Source organism: Marmota marmota, unplaced genomic scaffold (assembly GCF_001458135.2).
Source record: "Marmota marmota marmota unplaced genomic scaffold, marMar, whole genome shotgun sequence".
Taxonomy (NCBI): domain Eukaryota; kingdom Metazoa; phylum Chordata; class Mammalia; order Rodentia; family Sciuridae; genus Marmota; species Marmota marmota.
Window position 1 is genome coordinate 8,022,663 of NW_026000057.1, and position 15,910 is coordinate 8,038,572.

The window sequence follows — 15,910 nt, forward strand, 5'->3', positions numbered from 1 at the left end:
AAGGTCATGCTCAGGTGGGTTTCATGGGCTATAGGATTAGTGCACCCGGTAGTTAGCTTTTGCCAAGTAACCACTCCACGGTTAGGGGTGTGAAACAATTCTGTGGGTTGATTAGGTGGTTCTGTACTGACATGGTGGGACGTGGTGGTCTAGCGTGGCCTCACTCATGTGCCTGATAGTGGGCTGGATGTCCGCTGGGACAACAGAGATGACCTGGCCACATGCCTTTTCATCATCCACTGGGCTGGCCTTGGCTTCTCATGATGTTGGAGGCAGGATTCCCAGAAGCAGCCAGAGAGAAGATGAGTTCTACCTCCCTGTCCCTTTCCCAGTCTCTGCTCACCTCACCCTTGTCACTATTGATCAAATCAATTCTAGTAGCTAATTCTGGAGTAAATGTGGGGGAAAGTGAAGAAAGTGAGTCTGTCAGAGCGAGGGCAACATATTCCTGGCCATTTTTACAGTCATGCTGGGCCCTGGCTGGTTTTAGTGACAACCCATTGAGTGAGAACTAGTCTAATGCAGAAGAGGAGCCAATTTTGGTAGCAGGTGGTCCTGGGGCTCTTTGCAGCTATTTCCCTGGAGGCTAGACAAGTGGAGATCCGCAGGGAAGGACCCTGGGGATCAGGTTTACAGGAATGTGTGCTCACGACTCCCTCTAGTGTTTATAGTCACCAGTGCAGCCTGGGTGGGTCCTTGGTCTGGGGGTTTGCTGCCTTTTTTTTTTTTTTAAAAAAAAAAGACTTTTTTTTTTTTTTTTTTACTTTTTAACAATTGAAACTCGAATGGAGCAGTATGTGCTGCCCCAGTGGGCAGCAGCTTCTTTGTGGGATCTAGATGTGACCTTGGCTAATGAGAATCGGTTGGCTACACTGAAAGCTGCCCTGCTATGCAGAAGCCGACCCCAACAGCCCCAGGGAGCCCTCTTCCAAAGTTAAAGAAGATGCTTTCCCTCCTTCATATCATTGTGTTGAAACAGTCTGTGCTATTAAACACTAGTTACAGAACCTCTGTACAGCATACAGAGATGTTGTAAGTAGATTTCCTATCGTTATAGTATAAAAAAGTATATGGAATGTTATGGAATTGGGAACGCAAAAGATATATGATTATGGTGTAAAATAGATTATCTACATAAATTTGTACCTGAAGTAAAAGTTCTTTAAACAAATATATCAATATTTTATTTTTTGCTTCATTCAGAAGGCAACTTAAACCTAAAACTTCTGAGCTGAAATTGTTATTTGGAATTTCCAGTTTCAGCGTCTCTGACCACCAAGTCTCTCATTCTTTCTTTTTCCGAGGTTTTAGGGTTTAGCTCTGGTTTGAAGACGTGTTCTCCTCCACTCTTTTTTTTCACTCAGATTCATCTGTACTAGGAAGGAGATTGGTTTTTGAGAGCACTCCAAATTTCCATTGCTGCCTAGGCAAATCTGTTCTTAGGGCCACTGACAAGAAGTATTCGTAGGGCAGAACAAGGTTCTTGATGTTTCTCTTCACTCCCTAACTGAGGCCCTGGGACGTCAGTCGTGGCCCGCCTTGCCTTGTCTGACCAGGGATGACTTGTCCCTGGACAGGGGGTGTGCACTGACTCTCTTGTTGTTTTGAGGTTTTTCTTTCTGGTCAGTTTTCAACATCCAGCACCTGCTTCCAAGGGTTGTGTTGTTTTAGAATTAAAAAGTGCCAGAAACATCTCAGCCAGGTGGCAGAGTGTGACAATACATCCAGTGTGGGTTCAGAGTAGCTGATGGGTTATCTTTGGTTTTCTCTTCTTCCAGTGGGTGCTACAGCTCTTGCGGGACATGCTTTGGGGTCCCTCCTGCTCTAGTTGCAGAGATGCCCCAGGGTTTTGTTTGTTGACTTGGGTGAAATCTCCAAGTGCCACAGTCCTACTGACAGCGTCCAGTTACTTATGAACAACAAGAAAGCTAAACAGATTGACAGAACATAGGCTATTTGAGATTCCAAGGAAATCAAGGAATAAGGAGGAAGAGCTTGAAGGAAAAATTTCAGAAATAGATGATCATTTTTTTTCTGTCTTCTCCTAACACAGTCTGTTGTCCTCTGGTTTTCTGAAGGCTCCTGTAAAACCTCATTGTGTCCCTCTGTGTGTTCTTCACTCATTGTGAAAGGGGTGTTGAGCTGAGTGTAGTCGTAGGGATGAAACAGTGAAAGAAAGAAACCTACAACCTACAAGGAAATCCGTGTGTCCCCGAAGAAGGTCTCTCTTCAGGCAAGAGTGAGGGTCTCTCCCATGCCTGGCTGTCCAGCCTGACCTTCTCGCCGTGCCTTTGTCCAGGCTGCGTGGACCCGCAGATGTCCATCAGGCTGGGTGTGGTTCAGAGCCCAGGTCTTCACAAAGCTCGCAAACTCTTCTTTTTTTAAATAGAACAAAAACGAGGCTGCCTTATCATCACAGAGCCCTAGAATTTGTCTCTAGACACTGCCATAAACCATCTACATCTAGGGACACCGCGTTTGTCTTTGTCCCTCTCTGAGAGCAAAACCCTGGAGGCTGGGTGGAGAAGTTCCGGGAAATGCCACACACTTGCCGGAAGTACAGCTTCCACTCCTGGAAGTTGAGCTTGGTCCCAGACACCCATTCTGAATTTTCTGATGGGGCCCAGTAATGGTCCCAGAAAGAGAAAGACTTGTCCCTCCCTCTGTCCCTCACTCCAGCCATCTGTGTGCCCACAGCACTGTGGCTGCCAAGAAATTGCCAAGAGCCTCAGACTTTCCCACTAGTGTGTTCACATTTCCTGGTGCCTTCATCTGAAACTCGCGTCATTTCTTCATCAGGTAGCACTGTGCATAGCGTGCACCTGTGGGGTGGGACCCTCTGCACAGGGGCTCGCCGGGGATGCCCACCTGGGAGCCGCCAAGGCGGGTTTGCTGGGTCTGTGTAATCTCAGGTGCCTCCTGGGGGAGGCTCTTCCTTGGGGTCTGAGAGAGAGTCAGGTCTTAGTGGGGAGCTGATTCAGTCATGGATGTTGGATCCAGATTCTGCGCTCCCTCGACTTTTCCATAGGTCAGCTGTTTCACTGATCTTTGCTGTTTTATTAGAAACAGAAAGAGGACAGTCTGACTCAGGTTTGCTGCTTCTCTACTCCGCCATGAGAGAGAAGTGAGGACTGGTTTTTGTTTTCATTTTTTCTTGAAATGAAAATTTCCATCACTTGTAGATTCCGTTTTTTTTTTTTTTTTTCTGAGTCATTTTTTTATTGTGGTAAATCTCCATGAGATTGAATTTGACATTCTAACTGTCCCCACTCCACTCATCCAGGCAGGGTCTCTTTGTGTTGCCCAAGCTGATCTTAAACCTGTGGGCTCCAGTGAGCCTCCTGCCTCAGCCTCCCTCACAGCTGGGAAGACAGGTACATGGCCTCCATCTTAACCATCTTTAAGTGTATGGGGTAGTGGCACAGAGGACTCTCATTGTGCAGCCATCCCTACCATCATCTCCAGAACTTTTTCATCTTCCCAAACAGAAACTCGGCATTCGTTCAGTGAATTTCTTAAGTTATCGTCTGTTTCTCTTATTCCCAGGCCTGCAGAAATGCTCTTTGTCTCCTTGTCTAAAAGGAAAGATTGTGACTGCAGTTGTGACACACACTGAGACATGAAAGGCCCAAGCCAGGGAGACCGACTCCACTTCCCGTGAGCATTTCTTTGAAAAACTGTTGGGTGACTTGACTTTTCTCCCATTTCTTTGTCACTTAGTGAGAACAATCTCCAGGAAGACCTCTTTGACCAGATCTTGGCTGGGAAGCTGGAGTTTCCAGCGCCCTACTGGGATAACATCACAGATTCAGCCAAGGTACCGTCTAGGCCTGACTCTGTGGGTTGAACTATGTCATGGGGTACTCACCTGTAACATGGGGCATGTAGGTCCAGGACTTCTTCAATTTTTAATGTATGGTCCTTCTTTAAGTCCACCACCCCGTGGTAAAGTCCCTGAAGTTCTTAACCAAATGCTGAAAGCCTAACTGACTGTCTTCCTGGTCCACCATGCCTACCTTGTTCCTCTAATCTCTAAACATTCATTCTTTCATTAATTCACAAAGTATGTATTGGCAGCTAACAATGAATGTTGGCGAGGATTTGGAAGAAACGGTACACTCATTCATACATTGCTGGTGGGACTGCAAATTGGTGCAACCACACCAGAAAGCAGAATGGAGATTCCTCACAAAACTTGGAATGGAATCACCGTTTGACCCAGTTATCCCACTCCTCAGTATATACCCAAAGGACTTAAAATCAGAATACTACAGTGACAAAGCCACATCAATATTTATAGCAGCTCAATTCACAATAGTCAAACTATGGAACCAATCTAGGTGCCCTTCAACAGATGAATGGATAAAGAAAATGTGGTATAAATACACAATGGAATATTAGCCAGAAAGAAGAATGAGATTATGGCATTTGCTGGTAAACAGATGGAACTGGAGAGTATCATGCTAAGCGAAATAAGCCAATCCCAAAAAACCAAAGGCCAAATGTTCTCTCTGATATATGTGGATGATAACACACAATAAATATGGGGTGGGAGGGGACAATAGAAGTTCATTGGATTAGACAAAGGGGAATGAAGGGAAGAGAGAAGGGATGGGAATAGGAATGATAGTAGAATGAATTGGGCATAACTTTCCCATGTTCACATACGAATACACAACCAGTATGACTCCCCATCATATACAACCATAAAAATGGGAAGTTATACTCCATGTATGTAGAATGTCAAAATATACTCTACCATTATGTATATCCAAAAAAAAAAGTAAAAAAAAAAAAAAACTATGTGGGTGCCTATCAGAATAGAAGAATAAACTCACAAGTCTTGCTAAATTGGCAAAAGGACCAAATACTGCAGCAGGACCCTGTGGAGTGACAACAACCCAGAACTCCTAGGGAGAACATCTTGATTTCATGGAGGCCTGGGAGAAGCCTTCTCTTGCACTGCCGGTGACACAGGTGGATGGCTCTGGTAAATGCCTAGTGGGCACAAAGAGTGTGGCTTTCACATTCAGTGTCTGAGCAGCTATGTGGCCTGTTCCCTGGAGCGCTTGGTGCAAGTTCAGGTTTCTATATTCTGAAAATTTTCCCCTTTTTCCTTCTCTGTGGTCTTCTTTCTTTTTTTATAGGAATTAATAAGTCAAATGCTTCAGGTAAACGTTGAAGCTCGGTGTACTGCGGGACAAATCTTGAGTCACCCCTGGGTGTCAGTAAGTACCCACCTTCCCAGGGAATGGATGTCTGCCCCTTGCTCTGTTTTGTACACCAAAACTGTGTGTGCACGCTCTGCAGCATCTGGAATCCCTGCCTTTCCTAATGAGCAAGTAGCATACAGAGAGCTCTCTGGAAGAAGGTAGTTGACACCAGGGTGCCAGAGTCTTAGATCCTGCTCTGTGAGTAACCTAGGCAGGTAACCTCTGGCCCTCAGTTCCTCATCTTCACAGTGAGGAGGCTGGCAGTGTTCTCAGAAGCCTTGTAGGTCTTGCCTCCTGTAGTTCTGGGTTTTCAGGATTTGCCCCAGAGATGAGCATGTTCAGACTGTGATTGGTGTGTCCACATGGTCATAGGAGAGCCCTTGTGGGACAGCGAGTTTGAGTCCCTTCCAGAGGCAGGTGGAGGTGTGTGATGTAGACTAGCATTTCCTCTGAGCTTATTGTAAACATAGCAAACTAAATTGTAAATGTAGGAGTCTCCAGAGAGTTCATGTACAGCCAAGGGCTCTTGTTGACTTGGGGGCTCCCTGGGCCCTCCTTCTACTACCCTGCTGGCTGTTCTCCTGGACTAAGTGACATGGCTCTTGAACCAAGTAGCTGAGATGCCACATCTTTTGTGAGCAATAAAGATGAATAATTAAATGAATTTCTTTTGGTTGTTTTGTTGCTGGAGATTGAATCCAGGGCCTCACGCATGCTGATCACGTGCTCCTAACCTCCCACTGTCTTTTTTTTCTTTCTTTTTTTTAAAAAAGGTTGGCTTCAAGCTTTTGGGCTCAAAAGATTCTCCTGGCTCAGCCTTCTGAGCAGCTGAAGCTATTGGCATGCACCATCATGCCAGGCGTGAATTCTTGATGAAAATGATAAATTGAATTGTTTTCCATGTTGCCATAGGAGGGATCAAGCTTAATTATGTGCCTTGAAAGAGGGTCTCGGAAGCCTAATGATTGTCCTCCTTGTGCATTGGAGACCTGTGCTGGCTCCTTGGTCTTTTCTAGTTCTCAGGAGTGGAGTGAATGGTCTAGGGTCTTTCTGAGTGCATGACATTTCGGAGTCATAACAATAATTGTGTGTGTGTTGCTGAGGATCGAGCCATTGCCTCGTGGATGCTAGGCAAGTGTTCTACCACTGGGTTACAACCCCAGCCCCCAATAATAATTTTTGAAAGATACAGTTCCCTTACTCCTGTGGCTAGGATGGGCCTATTTAAGGAAGAGGAGGTTGGTTGGGTGGTAACTGCTACAGGAAAGACGGCTTCCATGTGAGGATCAGAGACCACTGTTTGTGATTCTTTTCTTTTCTGCAGGACGACACTTCCCAGGAGAACAACATGCACGCTGAGGTCACAGGTAAACTAAAGCAGCACTTTAATAACGCGCTTCCCAAACAGAGCAGCACTACCACCGGGGTTTCTGTCATCATGGTAAGTGGGGCACAGAATCTGCCACAGGGAGCCATGGCATCTGGCCTGACTGCTGAGCTGGCCTCGAGTCCTCTGAGCCAAGAGCTCAGCTCGCTGGGAAGTCGGTGCCTTCCACGTTCCTATGTTCACGTGAGGATGGGCTTACACATGGAAGGCACTCAACTTCCCAGGCCTTGGGCACTGGGGGTGGTGCCTGCAGGTGCCAAGGAAGCCAGACTGACGGGTCCAGGTGCCAGGAGCTCCTGGGCAGCAGCCTCCACCTTGTCTCCCTGTCTTGTTTAGAGAGAAATTTCCAGCCCCAATGGGGTGTGCATTGTGAGCAAAGGCCTACTCTAGGATTCACACACAGATTATTCTATGGGATAAAAGAGTCAAAGGTAGACAAATTTGATTTTTTAAAAATTGTGTTTTGTAAAAGACAGTTTGGGAGCTTTTGAAATTACAGAACAACATTTAAAAATTTTTTTTTCATGGTTAGTAAAATGTTACAAAGTAACAAGAATCACTGTGTTGGTTTTTTTTCCACTTTTTTTTTTTTTCAATACTGGGGACTGAACTCAGGGGTGCTGTACCACTGAGCTTCATCCTTTGCCCATTTTATTTGAGACGGGTTCTCACTAAATTGCTGAGATGGACCTGGAACTTGTGATCCCCCTGTGGAGTAGCTGGGATTACAGGCATGTGCCACTGCACCCAGCTTCCAGAGGTTTTTAAAGGAAGCTTACCTAAATAAATAAATACAACAAACAAAAGTGAAAAGTAACATTAAGATAAGGGAAGCCAAAGGAAAGTAACGGCAGAAGACACTGAGTGAGGTCAGTACACCCACTACCAGCTGTCCAGCCTCAGGGGCGGCCCCTCTCCCCTGGGAAAGGTTCTGTTGGTTTCCTTCCCCTCTGGAGGGAAGACTGTGGCTTCTCGCGGCAGCTTATAGTCTAGGAACTTGATGTAGGAAGATGCAGAGTACACACACACGTGAGTACTCTGTGCAATGCACCCTTGTGAATGGGAACTGCTCTGCTGTCCTGGTTGAGGTCCTCCACCACAGTCCCAACACCTGCTGGCCTGTCACTCTCCTCTCCCCGGGGGAGGCTGCCTTCACTTGGGGGCCCTGTATGTCCCCACAGTTCCCCCTGCTTCCCTGGGAAGTGTGCTGTCCCCTCCTTCCCCAGACAAAGCGTGGGCCTTGTGACAACTTGCAGGACTTTAGAGTGCTCCATGCCAGAGATGCAGGCGGCCTCTGCAGTTGCGGTTTTTTCCCCTAGCAGTTTTAACAGTATTTTGCCAAAAGCCTGGAAAACCCGAGTCGATCAATCACAGAATTACAACTTAAACGCTTTGGAAAGAGCCATCTCGACTGAGCCGACAGTGTAAAGGCTTTTCACATGGCTCCCTCATGAGAGCTGGCATCAGGGGTGGGATAAGTAGCATGCAGCCTTGCCACTGCTCACGTCATAAGGCTACTTCTGGGAAAGTTTAGAAAAATGTTAAAAATTGGCGTGCACAGGCTAAGGATGCAGTTCGGTGGAAGGGCACATGTTTAGAAGTGAGAGGACCTGGGTCCCTCCCCAGCACTGAAAAAAAAAAAATTGGCATAGTCGGCATGCAATGAAAAAACCTTAAGAGAGATTCATTGGCATCAACATAACTATGTTATTAGCCTTATAATTTAGAAGGAAGAATCTCTACAGCCCTGTGCCCAGAATTCACTCGGTGATCAGGTGATCATCTGCTGGGTCACCTTTCAACTCAGGGGCCCAGTAGGAGTCAGTTAGGTTCTGGGATGATTGGCTGCTCTACCTTATGGCCCAGAGCAGCCTGTGTTCTGGATAAGGATGCAAACAGAACCTATATGTGGTTCACCAAAGGTGGTTGTCCGTTTGCTGATGAAGTTCAACAGTCAAACATCAATCTTCTCAGCTCTAGAGAAGCTTGTGTGAATGCACCACCCCTTTATTTGTAATTCCAGTGGTGACTGTGGAAGCTGCATGTTGACATGCATGCTCTCTGGTCATTCTGTGCTTTTTGGCAGGGTCCTGTCTAACCCCGTGTTCCCCACACAACTCTGCAGGTTGTCAGCTCTGAGGAACTGCTGAATGGCACTGTCACATTCAGTACCTACAGGAGAGATCCATGAAGCTTGTCCCTGGCAGTACCCATTCTCAGTGGCCCAAAGTCAGCCTGTGAATTTTGGCTTATTCCCAAAAGTGGCAGGAAGAGGAGGCCTCCTGGTCTTCCTCGCCCAGTCTGGACCTGACCTGGGGCATGGTTGTATGGGGGACGTGTGTGATGCTCTGTGCCTTCATCTTCATCACCATTACCACAAGTCTGAGCAGTTTTAAACACATTTTATGTCAAAAAGTAACCACAAAATGATTTTCCCTGGCATGCATATGTCCTCATTACTGGGATATATGAGCTAATATAGTTTCTTGCAGACACAGATGACGGTAGAAATGGGGTGTATGAGTTTTGTGGCTAAATCATTAGACGGCTCTTGTGCAACTACAGACGGGACCCTCCTGCCCCATCACTCCAATGTTTTCTGACCCTCCATCCCCCCAGGGTTGATGCCTGAGGCTCCACTGAGAAGATTTTAGGATAGGAATTGGTGAATAAACCTGAAAGAAGTAAAGCTGATGCTGTTGTCTGCATTTTATTTGACAGTTTGATTTGACAGTTTGAGAGGCACCTCAGAGTTTCCTCCTTTACCCAGTTGAGACTGTGGGAAATCCCGAAGCAGAATGCTGGTATTCAATGTGCTGTGCTTCCTCAGAGCAGCTCCTAATTCTCGGCCCTCTTCCACGCGCATGCTTCTCAGACTCTGTGCTCCCAGGCAGCCCTTAGCTTCCTCCTGATGAGGTGCTTCCTGACATCCTCCCTGCCAGCCAAGCACGCCCCTGGAAACGACGTGAAAACTTCTCAGCTCTGCACTCTGCCCGCCTTCCCTGATCCTTCCCTGATCAGAAGCTGGCGAGTGCGAGGGAGGATTCCAGTAGTTCTGCTGTTTTCCCTCAGGGGCAAGAGCGTCCTTTAGGGCACGACAGGGATCTTACCAGTGTTTTTGTGTTTCTCCAACTACATTTCCAAAGCTGAATTTTTATCAGTAGGATGGTCTGATGCCAGGTAGCCTTTGGATAAGCGAAGATAATTACATGGGACAGGGCTCTGGTTTCAGGGAGGACTGTGTTTGGGGCGTATACGTCCATTTCCTCGTGACTAGTCCTCAGCCTGCTTAAGGAAGGACAGTGCATTCTGCGGGGTGGCTTCTTTGTTCATCCCGGGTCTCATCCCAGCCTCAGATGAGCAGCGGCCATCTCGTGGCAGAGAAGGGAATGACAAGGACCCTGCTGCCTGCAGGGGCCCGGGGCTGGAGAAAGGCCCCGCCCATGGAGCGCCTCCTCCGCGGGGGTGGGGTGGCCGCCTTCCGGGGGGCCCCTGGGGGACATCTGGGGTTGCTTCCTTAGTTTAAGGTAGACAAAACTGTCCACCGTGTTGCTTCTGTTGAAAGTAAGTCTGGTTTCTGTCCCCGCTTCTCTCCTCCCTTCTCTCGCGCTCCCGCCGCCGCCTTGCTCCCCCTGCCTAGGTCCCGGGCCACGGTACGTACTAACCGCACCGCCACCGCTGCCCCGCTCACGTGCTGCCCCGGGAGGAGGAAAGGAGAAGTAACGGGACAGTGTAGGGTGGCTTTCTTCACCCGGGAATGTGCTATGCTTAATGGTAGAAAAAAATCAGCGTTTGCTGCCTGTTTTCGGGTTTGGGGGAGGCCTGGCCTCCGATTCGGGGGCTGGAAGCAGGTTTCCCCTGGGCTTTGCCCCGCCTGCCGCTCCCTGGTCCTGGGACTGTCCTGGGACTGTCCTGGGGAAGCTAGTGCTGCTCCACCGAGGCCCGGGAGGTGGCTGCGGGGCTCTGGAAAGGCCAACTGTTGAGTCCGAGTCACGAGGTGATAAACTGCCTCTGGATCACTGTCCCCTTTAGCTAAAGGCACCTGAGAACTGCCATCTCCCTCACATTTGGAAAATCCGAGGTGGCAGGTTGATGGCCGTCCCTAGACAAGCAGGCAAGAAGTACTGGAACTGAGTCGGGGGATGAAGGGATGAGGACGGTGGGTCCCAGTGAGGGGTCAGAGGGCAGAGTGACTCCATGCCATTCCGTGGCTGGGTCTCTGCTCCTGCATTGAGGCAGGTTAGAAACGCTGAGGTGTGACAAGATGAAGAGTCCCCCTTAGTGGAGGAGAGGAGCAGGTGTGGAGATATGGAGGAGATTGCTCCATCACATTTCCAGGCCTGTTAGAGATGACACAGCCATTTGGGTCATAGGGCAGTATTTATGACATTTGAGAAGTTTCTTGAGACAAGTAATCCATCAAAGACTGAGTGGCCTTAGAGGGTTTGCTGAGTGTCCCAGGAATCTCCTGAGCAGTGATGCTCAGGACTTGGGTGTGGCTCAGAACAGAGGTGCCACCACAGGGCACCCGGATGGCACCAGAGTGGCCGTTTCCCTGGGCCACCAGCCTGGGTTGTGGGAGGGCCAGAAGCCATTGGCAGTGGCTTGGGGAGGGGGGGGGGTGTCCCCAAACCATCGCTTCTTTAGGCTCTGGTAGACTGGGTTACTTCTCCTCTTCTCCTCCTGGGCCCCCTGCATGCTGTCGTGCTCTGACTGTGGCAGCTGAGCCTGGGCCAGGGTAACGTGGTCTCTGCATTTCTCCCCAGAACACGGCTCTAGATAAGGAGGGGCAGATCTTCTGCAGCAAGCACCGTCAGGACAGCAGCAGGCCTGTCGCCGAGCACCCGCCCGCCGCGCCCTCAGCCGAGGAGCCCCCTGCGGCAGCCCTGGCCCCTGCCCCTCCGGAATCTCCCTCATCCCCCTCTCCTGCCGCTGCCACAGGCGGGGAGCGGGTAGGAACTTGGCGTCGCCACCGAGACTGAGCCCCCTGCAGAGGGTCCTAAGCCAGGAAGGCTCCGCTCCTGCCCAGCCTTGCTGTGCCCTGCCCCGAGGGAGCCTCTCTCTTCTGACTGCTCCAAGTTTGTTGGCACCTTCCGTGGGCTGCCTGGGGACCAGGAGCCAGGCGTGCTGCAGCCAGTGCAGGGCTTGGCCTTGCCCTGCACTCTGGACTCTGTCAGAGTGGACTATGTCAGCCCCGAAAAGGCATCCGAGGGACTGGGTTGAAATGTCCATGTTTTGGTGCGGTGGGCACCTCGCTGCTTCACGGGCAGAATGCAGCGGATCTCAGGCACTTGGAGACTTGGATGACCAAGCCCCTTGAGATCTCTTCTTCAAGGACACTTGGCGTGCTGTGCTCCCTTTTTCATAGAAAAGACACAGACCTGCATTTGTCCCTTCCTGATGGTCTTGTGAGAGGTGACATGATACTTATCTGAGGGGGGCTGGTGGGGATTGGCTTCCTGATAGAAGCAATGAACACCTACGAGGACAATCTGGTCATTGGCCACTAATTCTAGACTTTGCGAAGGACGTTCAGGTACCCGAGGAAGCAACCGGACCGTTCGGCTTGAAGCGTTGGGTCACCTGAGACCAGGTGGGCTATTTATTCGTACACGGACCCCAGAAAGTCACATCTTCCCTTGAGGGGACATGGTTTTGCCCAACTTCTCCCTGGTGTGTTAGGAAATGTGAATGAGATGGCCTTCGTCTTTGGGAGCAGGCCGGGCACCTGTGCGCAACGTCGTCCACTCTCCTCAGCAAGCCAGCCCCGAGCGGAGCACAGCAAACCTGGGGTCCAGAGTCACCCCACGTGTCCTCTCATCAGCTTTTTTCATCAGGAGCCGGCCAGGAACCACAGCAGAGGCACTCACCTGAGGCACAGCCAGGACTGGGTGGGAAGGTGCTCCTCCACATCCTATACGAACCTTCTGGAAGGCTGCTGGCAGTTTTTCCTCCTTTTCCACCACTCTGCTCTTTTTAATGATTGTACATAACCCGTGTATTTGTTTTACCTGTTCATCTTCTAAGCTGGGGTGAGGGGTGTGTAGTTTATTCCCATTGTTAGATTTTTTTGCCTTCTTACAAGTGTCCCTGCCCTGCAATAAATACTTCCCTCTTCAGAAAAAGCCATCGAGGATGGCAGAGGTTTCTGTGTCTTGGGAAGGACGTAAGAACCAAGCACCCCTCTTGGATGAGGCCTCCACGGGCGCCAGTGTCTGATCACCAGGTGGAGAGGGAAGCTTGGGAAGAAGGTGAGGAGATGTCCCTTGGCTGGTTTGTGTGAGCACAGGTGCTCCCAGAAAAACAGGCCATCTGTTCGCAGTACAGGAATCCAATCCGTAGCAGGAAGGTCATGCTTCATGGGGGGAGTGGAGCAGGGTAGCCACTCTGTGTGTGGCTCCCATCTCCCTCTCAGGCTGTGCTGGCCACTGTCTGGGCTGCATTCGGTGCCTCGAAAGCTGCAATGCCATCTGCAAGGCTCAGGTTTCTGTACCCTCAGAAGGTCTGCTCACCTGTTGCTCCAGTGACCTTGGTCCTGCCTCTGCCCCCAGCTTCTAGAGGCTTTACAACCCCAGGGCTTGAAATCCTCCTCCTGGCTCTGCATCTTGGTTCCAGTTGCTGAAGAAATGACCTGAGCTGATAGGCGAGGTGGCATGATCATTTCTGGGCATTCCAGGTCAAGACGCTGGTCATAAAGTGCAGGTGGGTTTCCCAGGCTCACAGCTATAGCAGGGAAAAACTTCAGGAGGAAGGCAGTTTCAGATTAATAAGGCATGGTTCTAGAACATTCTGCCTGTGTCTTCTCACTGACTGGTTAAAGAGCACCCTTTTTCATAGCTTTCCACAGAGAGTGTTTTTATTCATGCTGGGGAAGAGCTAATGTAGAGGGAGCAGGCCCCCACCCTGCTCAGAGCCCAAGAGTTGCTCCCTCCCTCAAGCTGCCAGGCTCACCAACATTTGCTAAAGGACAGCCAGGGCAGCACCAGCCCCTGGTATCAGGAAGAGGGACCCTTCTTGTGCAGCGCCAACCCCCTGCTAGGAGGGGATGCAGACAGGAAGTGGCACAAACCAGACGCAGCAGCACCACCCAGCATCCTTAAGTAGCTGATTCCTTAAAAACCTAGAGAAGGATGAAGTGATAAAGGAGCAGAGGAACATGACCGAGGTCACAGAATTGGCAAGAGCCAGAGCCACAGTGCATCAATCCCATGATGTTTGGGGGCATCCTGTTTACCCAGAGGCAGCAAGGCCTGGAGGTGAGGGGTCATTTAAGTAGTGGTCCTGCATAACAGTTCTGCCACCACAAGCAGATTGTTCACTTGGCCATTTGTTGAGCAAACATTAAAGGTCTGACTTTGTAGAATCCAAATCAAATACAGAAACTGACCTTGGAGTGGGTGTCTCAAAAGGGAAATGGTGACCTGCCGAAGCCATCAGTGGGTGCCTGCTGGGCTCAGCAATTGGGCAAGTGTCTTATTCTCTCATTCTGTCTCCTCCAATCTCCATCTCTTTTCAAAAAGGCTGCCATGACAGAAATATAAGGAATATATGGATTGAATGCATTTGGCAAAACCCCCCAGAATATTGCCACGGCTCAAATGGAGAAATGTGAATTGGGGGATAGGATAGTTCAGGAAAGACTAGCTGTACTGAAACAGAAGTGCTGGTTACTGTTCTCTTGGAGAAAGCCCTAGAGCAGTCACCGTCCCATGGAACATAACACAAGTGGCACGTGTTACCATTTTCTAGTATTGCATTAAAAATTTAAAAGAAACAGGTAAAGTTCATTTTCAGAGTATATTTAACCAAGCGGGATGTGCCAGTTCTGTTACATAATTAGCAAGGTGTTGCCCTGCTACACTGCTTCATCCTGAAGGTCTGGGAGTGGAGAGTTGGAATGATCCCTGGTTCACTGGGAGTCAGCAAAAGTGCTTCATCTTAAACCGCATCATGAGCACTTGTGCAGATCTGGTGGTAGGAGCTGAGCCCTCCTGGTGTACAGTTCTGTTCTGGGGCCTTGGTGTATGAGGCGCAAATAAGGCGCCAGTCATCCAAAAGAGGGCAGCAGGATTGGTGAGGGGGCAGAATCCCCGGCAGCCATGGTGGAAAAATCTGCAAGGTATTAGAGAAAATTTGAGGCACATCATTCCATGCCCTCTTGCCACATAAAGAACTTTTCTGAGCCAGGCATGCTGACGCACTCTTGTAGTCTCAGTGACTCAGGAGGCTAAGGCAGGAGGATTGCAAGTTTGAGATCAACCTAGGCAATTTGGTGAGACCTGTCTTTAAATAGAAAGTCAGATGCGCTGGAGGTGTAGCTCCATGGTAGAGCACTCCTGAGTTCCATCTTCAGTTCTATTCTGTGGAAAGGATGCAGACTTCCTTCAATCTCCCTGGATGGTCAGCCTGAAGTCCAGTAGGAGGCACGAAGGTTCAGCATCAAGAGGCATTTTAAGCAAGAGTCTATAACAGAGTGGGCCAGGGATAGACTCCACTGTTTTCTACAAACTGAAAGCCTGGCTCTTGGAAATGCGTCAGTGTTTGTTGGTAATCACAAAGCCTTCTGTTTGTGGAGTGTTTTATCCTCTCTCACCTGAGCCACTCATGGCCTAAGAGATGGATACTGATGATCTATGTAATAAGTAAGGTCAAGTCTTGGCACAGGCAGGAGCTGGGACTTGGGGCTTTTGGCTCCCAGGCAAGTAGCCTGTAATGAGGCTGTTCCTGTGGGTGTCAGAGGTGCCTGGGGGGATCGTATGTGTCATTAGATGGGGTGGGGAGATTTTTCTCTGGAGGGAGGTTGGCATGTGTGACCTTGCCTCATCTTGGCAGAGGTCTTTGGTGCTATCTTATGATATAAGGCCTTGTCCTCAAAGACAGCCGTGGGAAGTGAAGTCTCTCCAGTGCCACATGGTTGAGGGGAAGAAAAAGGCCTATCTGGTACAGAGCCACTCGTTTGCCCCTGTCACGCCCCTTCCCAAACACAGCTCCTTCATTTGGGCTGGAGATGGGCTCTTGGGCCTCCCGAGGTCAGGATGGTCTCATCTTGACAGAGGAGTCTGGCAAATTTGGGTTGGACCCCTCAGTGCTTAGGTGGAAGTTGGGTCTGAGGAATGTCTCTCAAATAATCCAAGTTCAAAGCTGAAGGGCACCGGCGTTATCCACCAGGTATGAGGAAAGGCCAGTCCTCCCCAGCTCTCCCACAGCCTTGGTTTGGGCCAGGGAGAATATTCCTGAACTTGAGACGAGAGAGAATTCATGTTTCTGGTATGTAATCATTGAGCTCATTAGGAGTCAAGGGAACGTTCGT

The 15,910-nt window shown here is 49.5% G+C and overlaps 1 protein-coding gene across 13 annotated transcripts in view; it reads left to right on the forward strand.

Annotated features, from left to right (window-relative positions):
• The window catches only part of Dclk2 (doublecortin like kinase 2), a 126,230-nt gene extending 113,501 nt beyond the window's left edge, over positions 1 to 12,729 (forward strand). For 4 of the 13 annotated variants that reach the window (XM_048813497.1, XM_048813498.1, XM_015484352.2 and 1 more), the window contains 4 exons: positions 3,721 to 3,817; positions 5,148 to 5,228; positions 6,538 to 6,654; positions 11,367 to 12,729. In XM_048813497.1, coding sequence (XP_048669454.1) covers positions 3,721 to 3,817; positions 5,148 to 5,228; positions 6,538 to 6,654; positions 11,367 to 11,582 — 511 coding nt within the window. In that variant the 3' untranslated portion in view covers positions 11,583 to 12,729. Of the gene's footprint in view, positions 1 to 3,720; positions 3,818 to 5,147; positions 5,229 to 6,537; positions 6,655 to 9,321; positions 9,405 to 10,240; positions 10,254 to 11,366 lie in introns of those variants that run through there. The other 9 variants (XR_007351344.1, XR_007351345.1, XM_048813501.1 and 6 more) reach the window with 7 other exon arrangements.
• Positions 12,730 to 15,910: the final 3,181 nt, after the last annotated feature.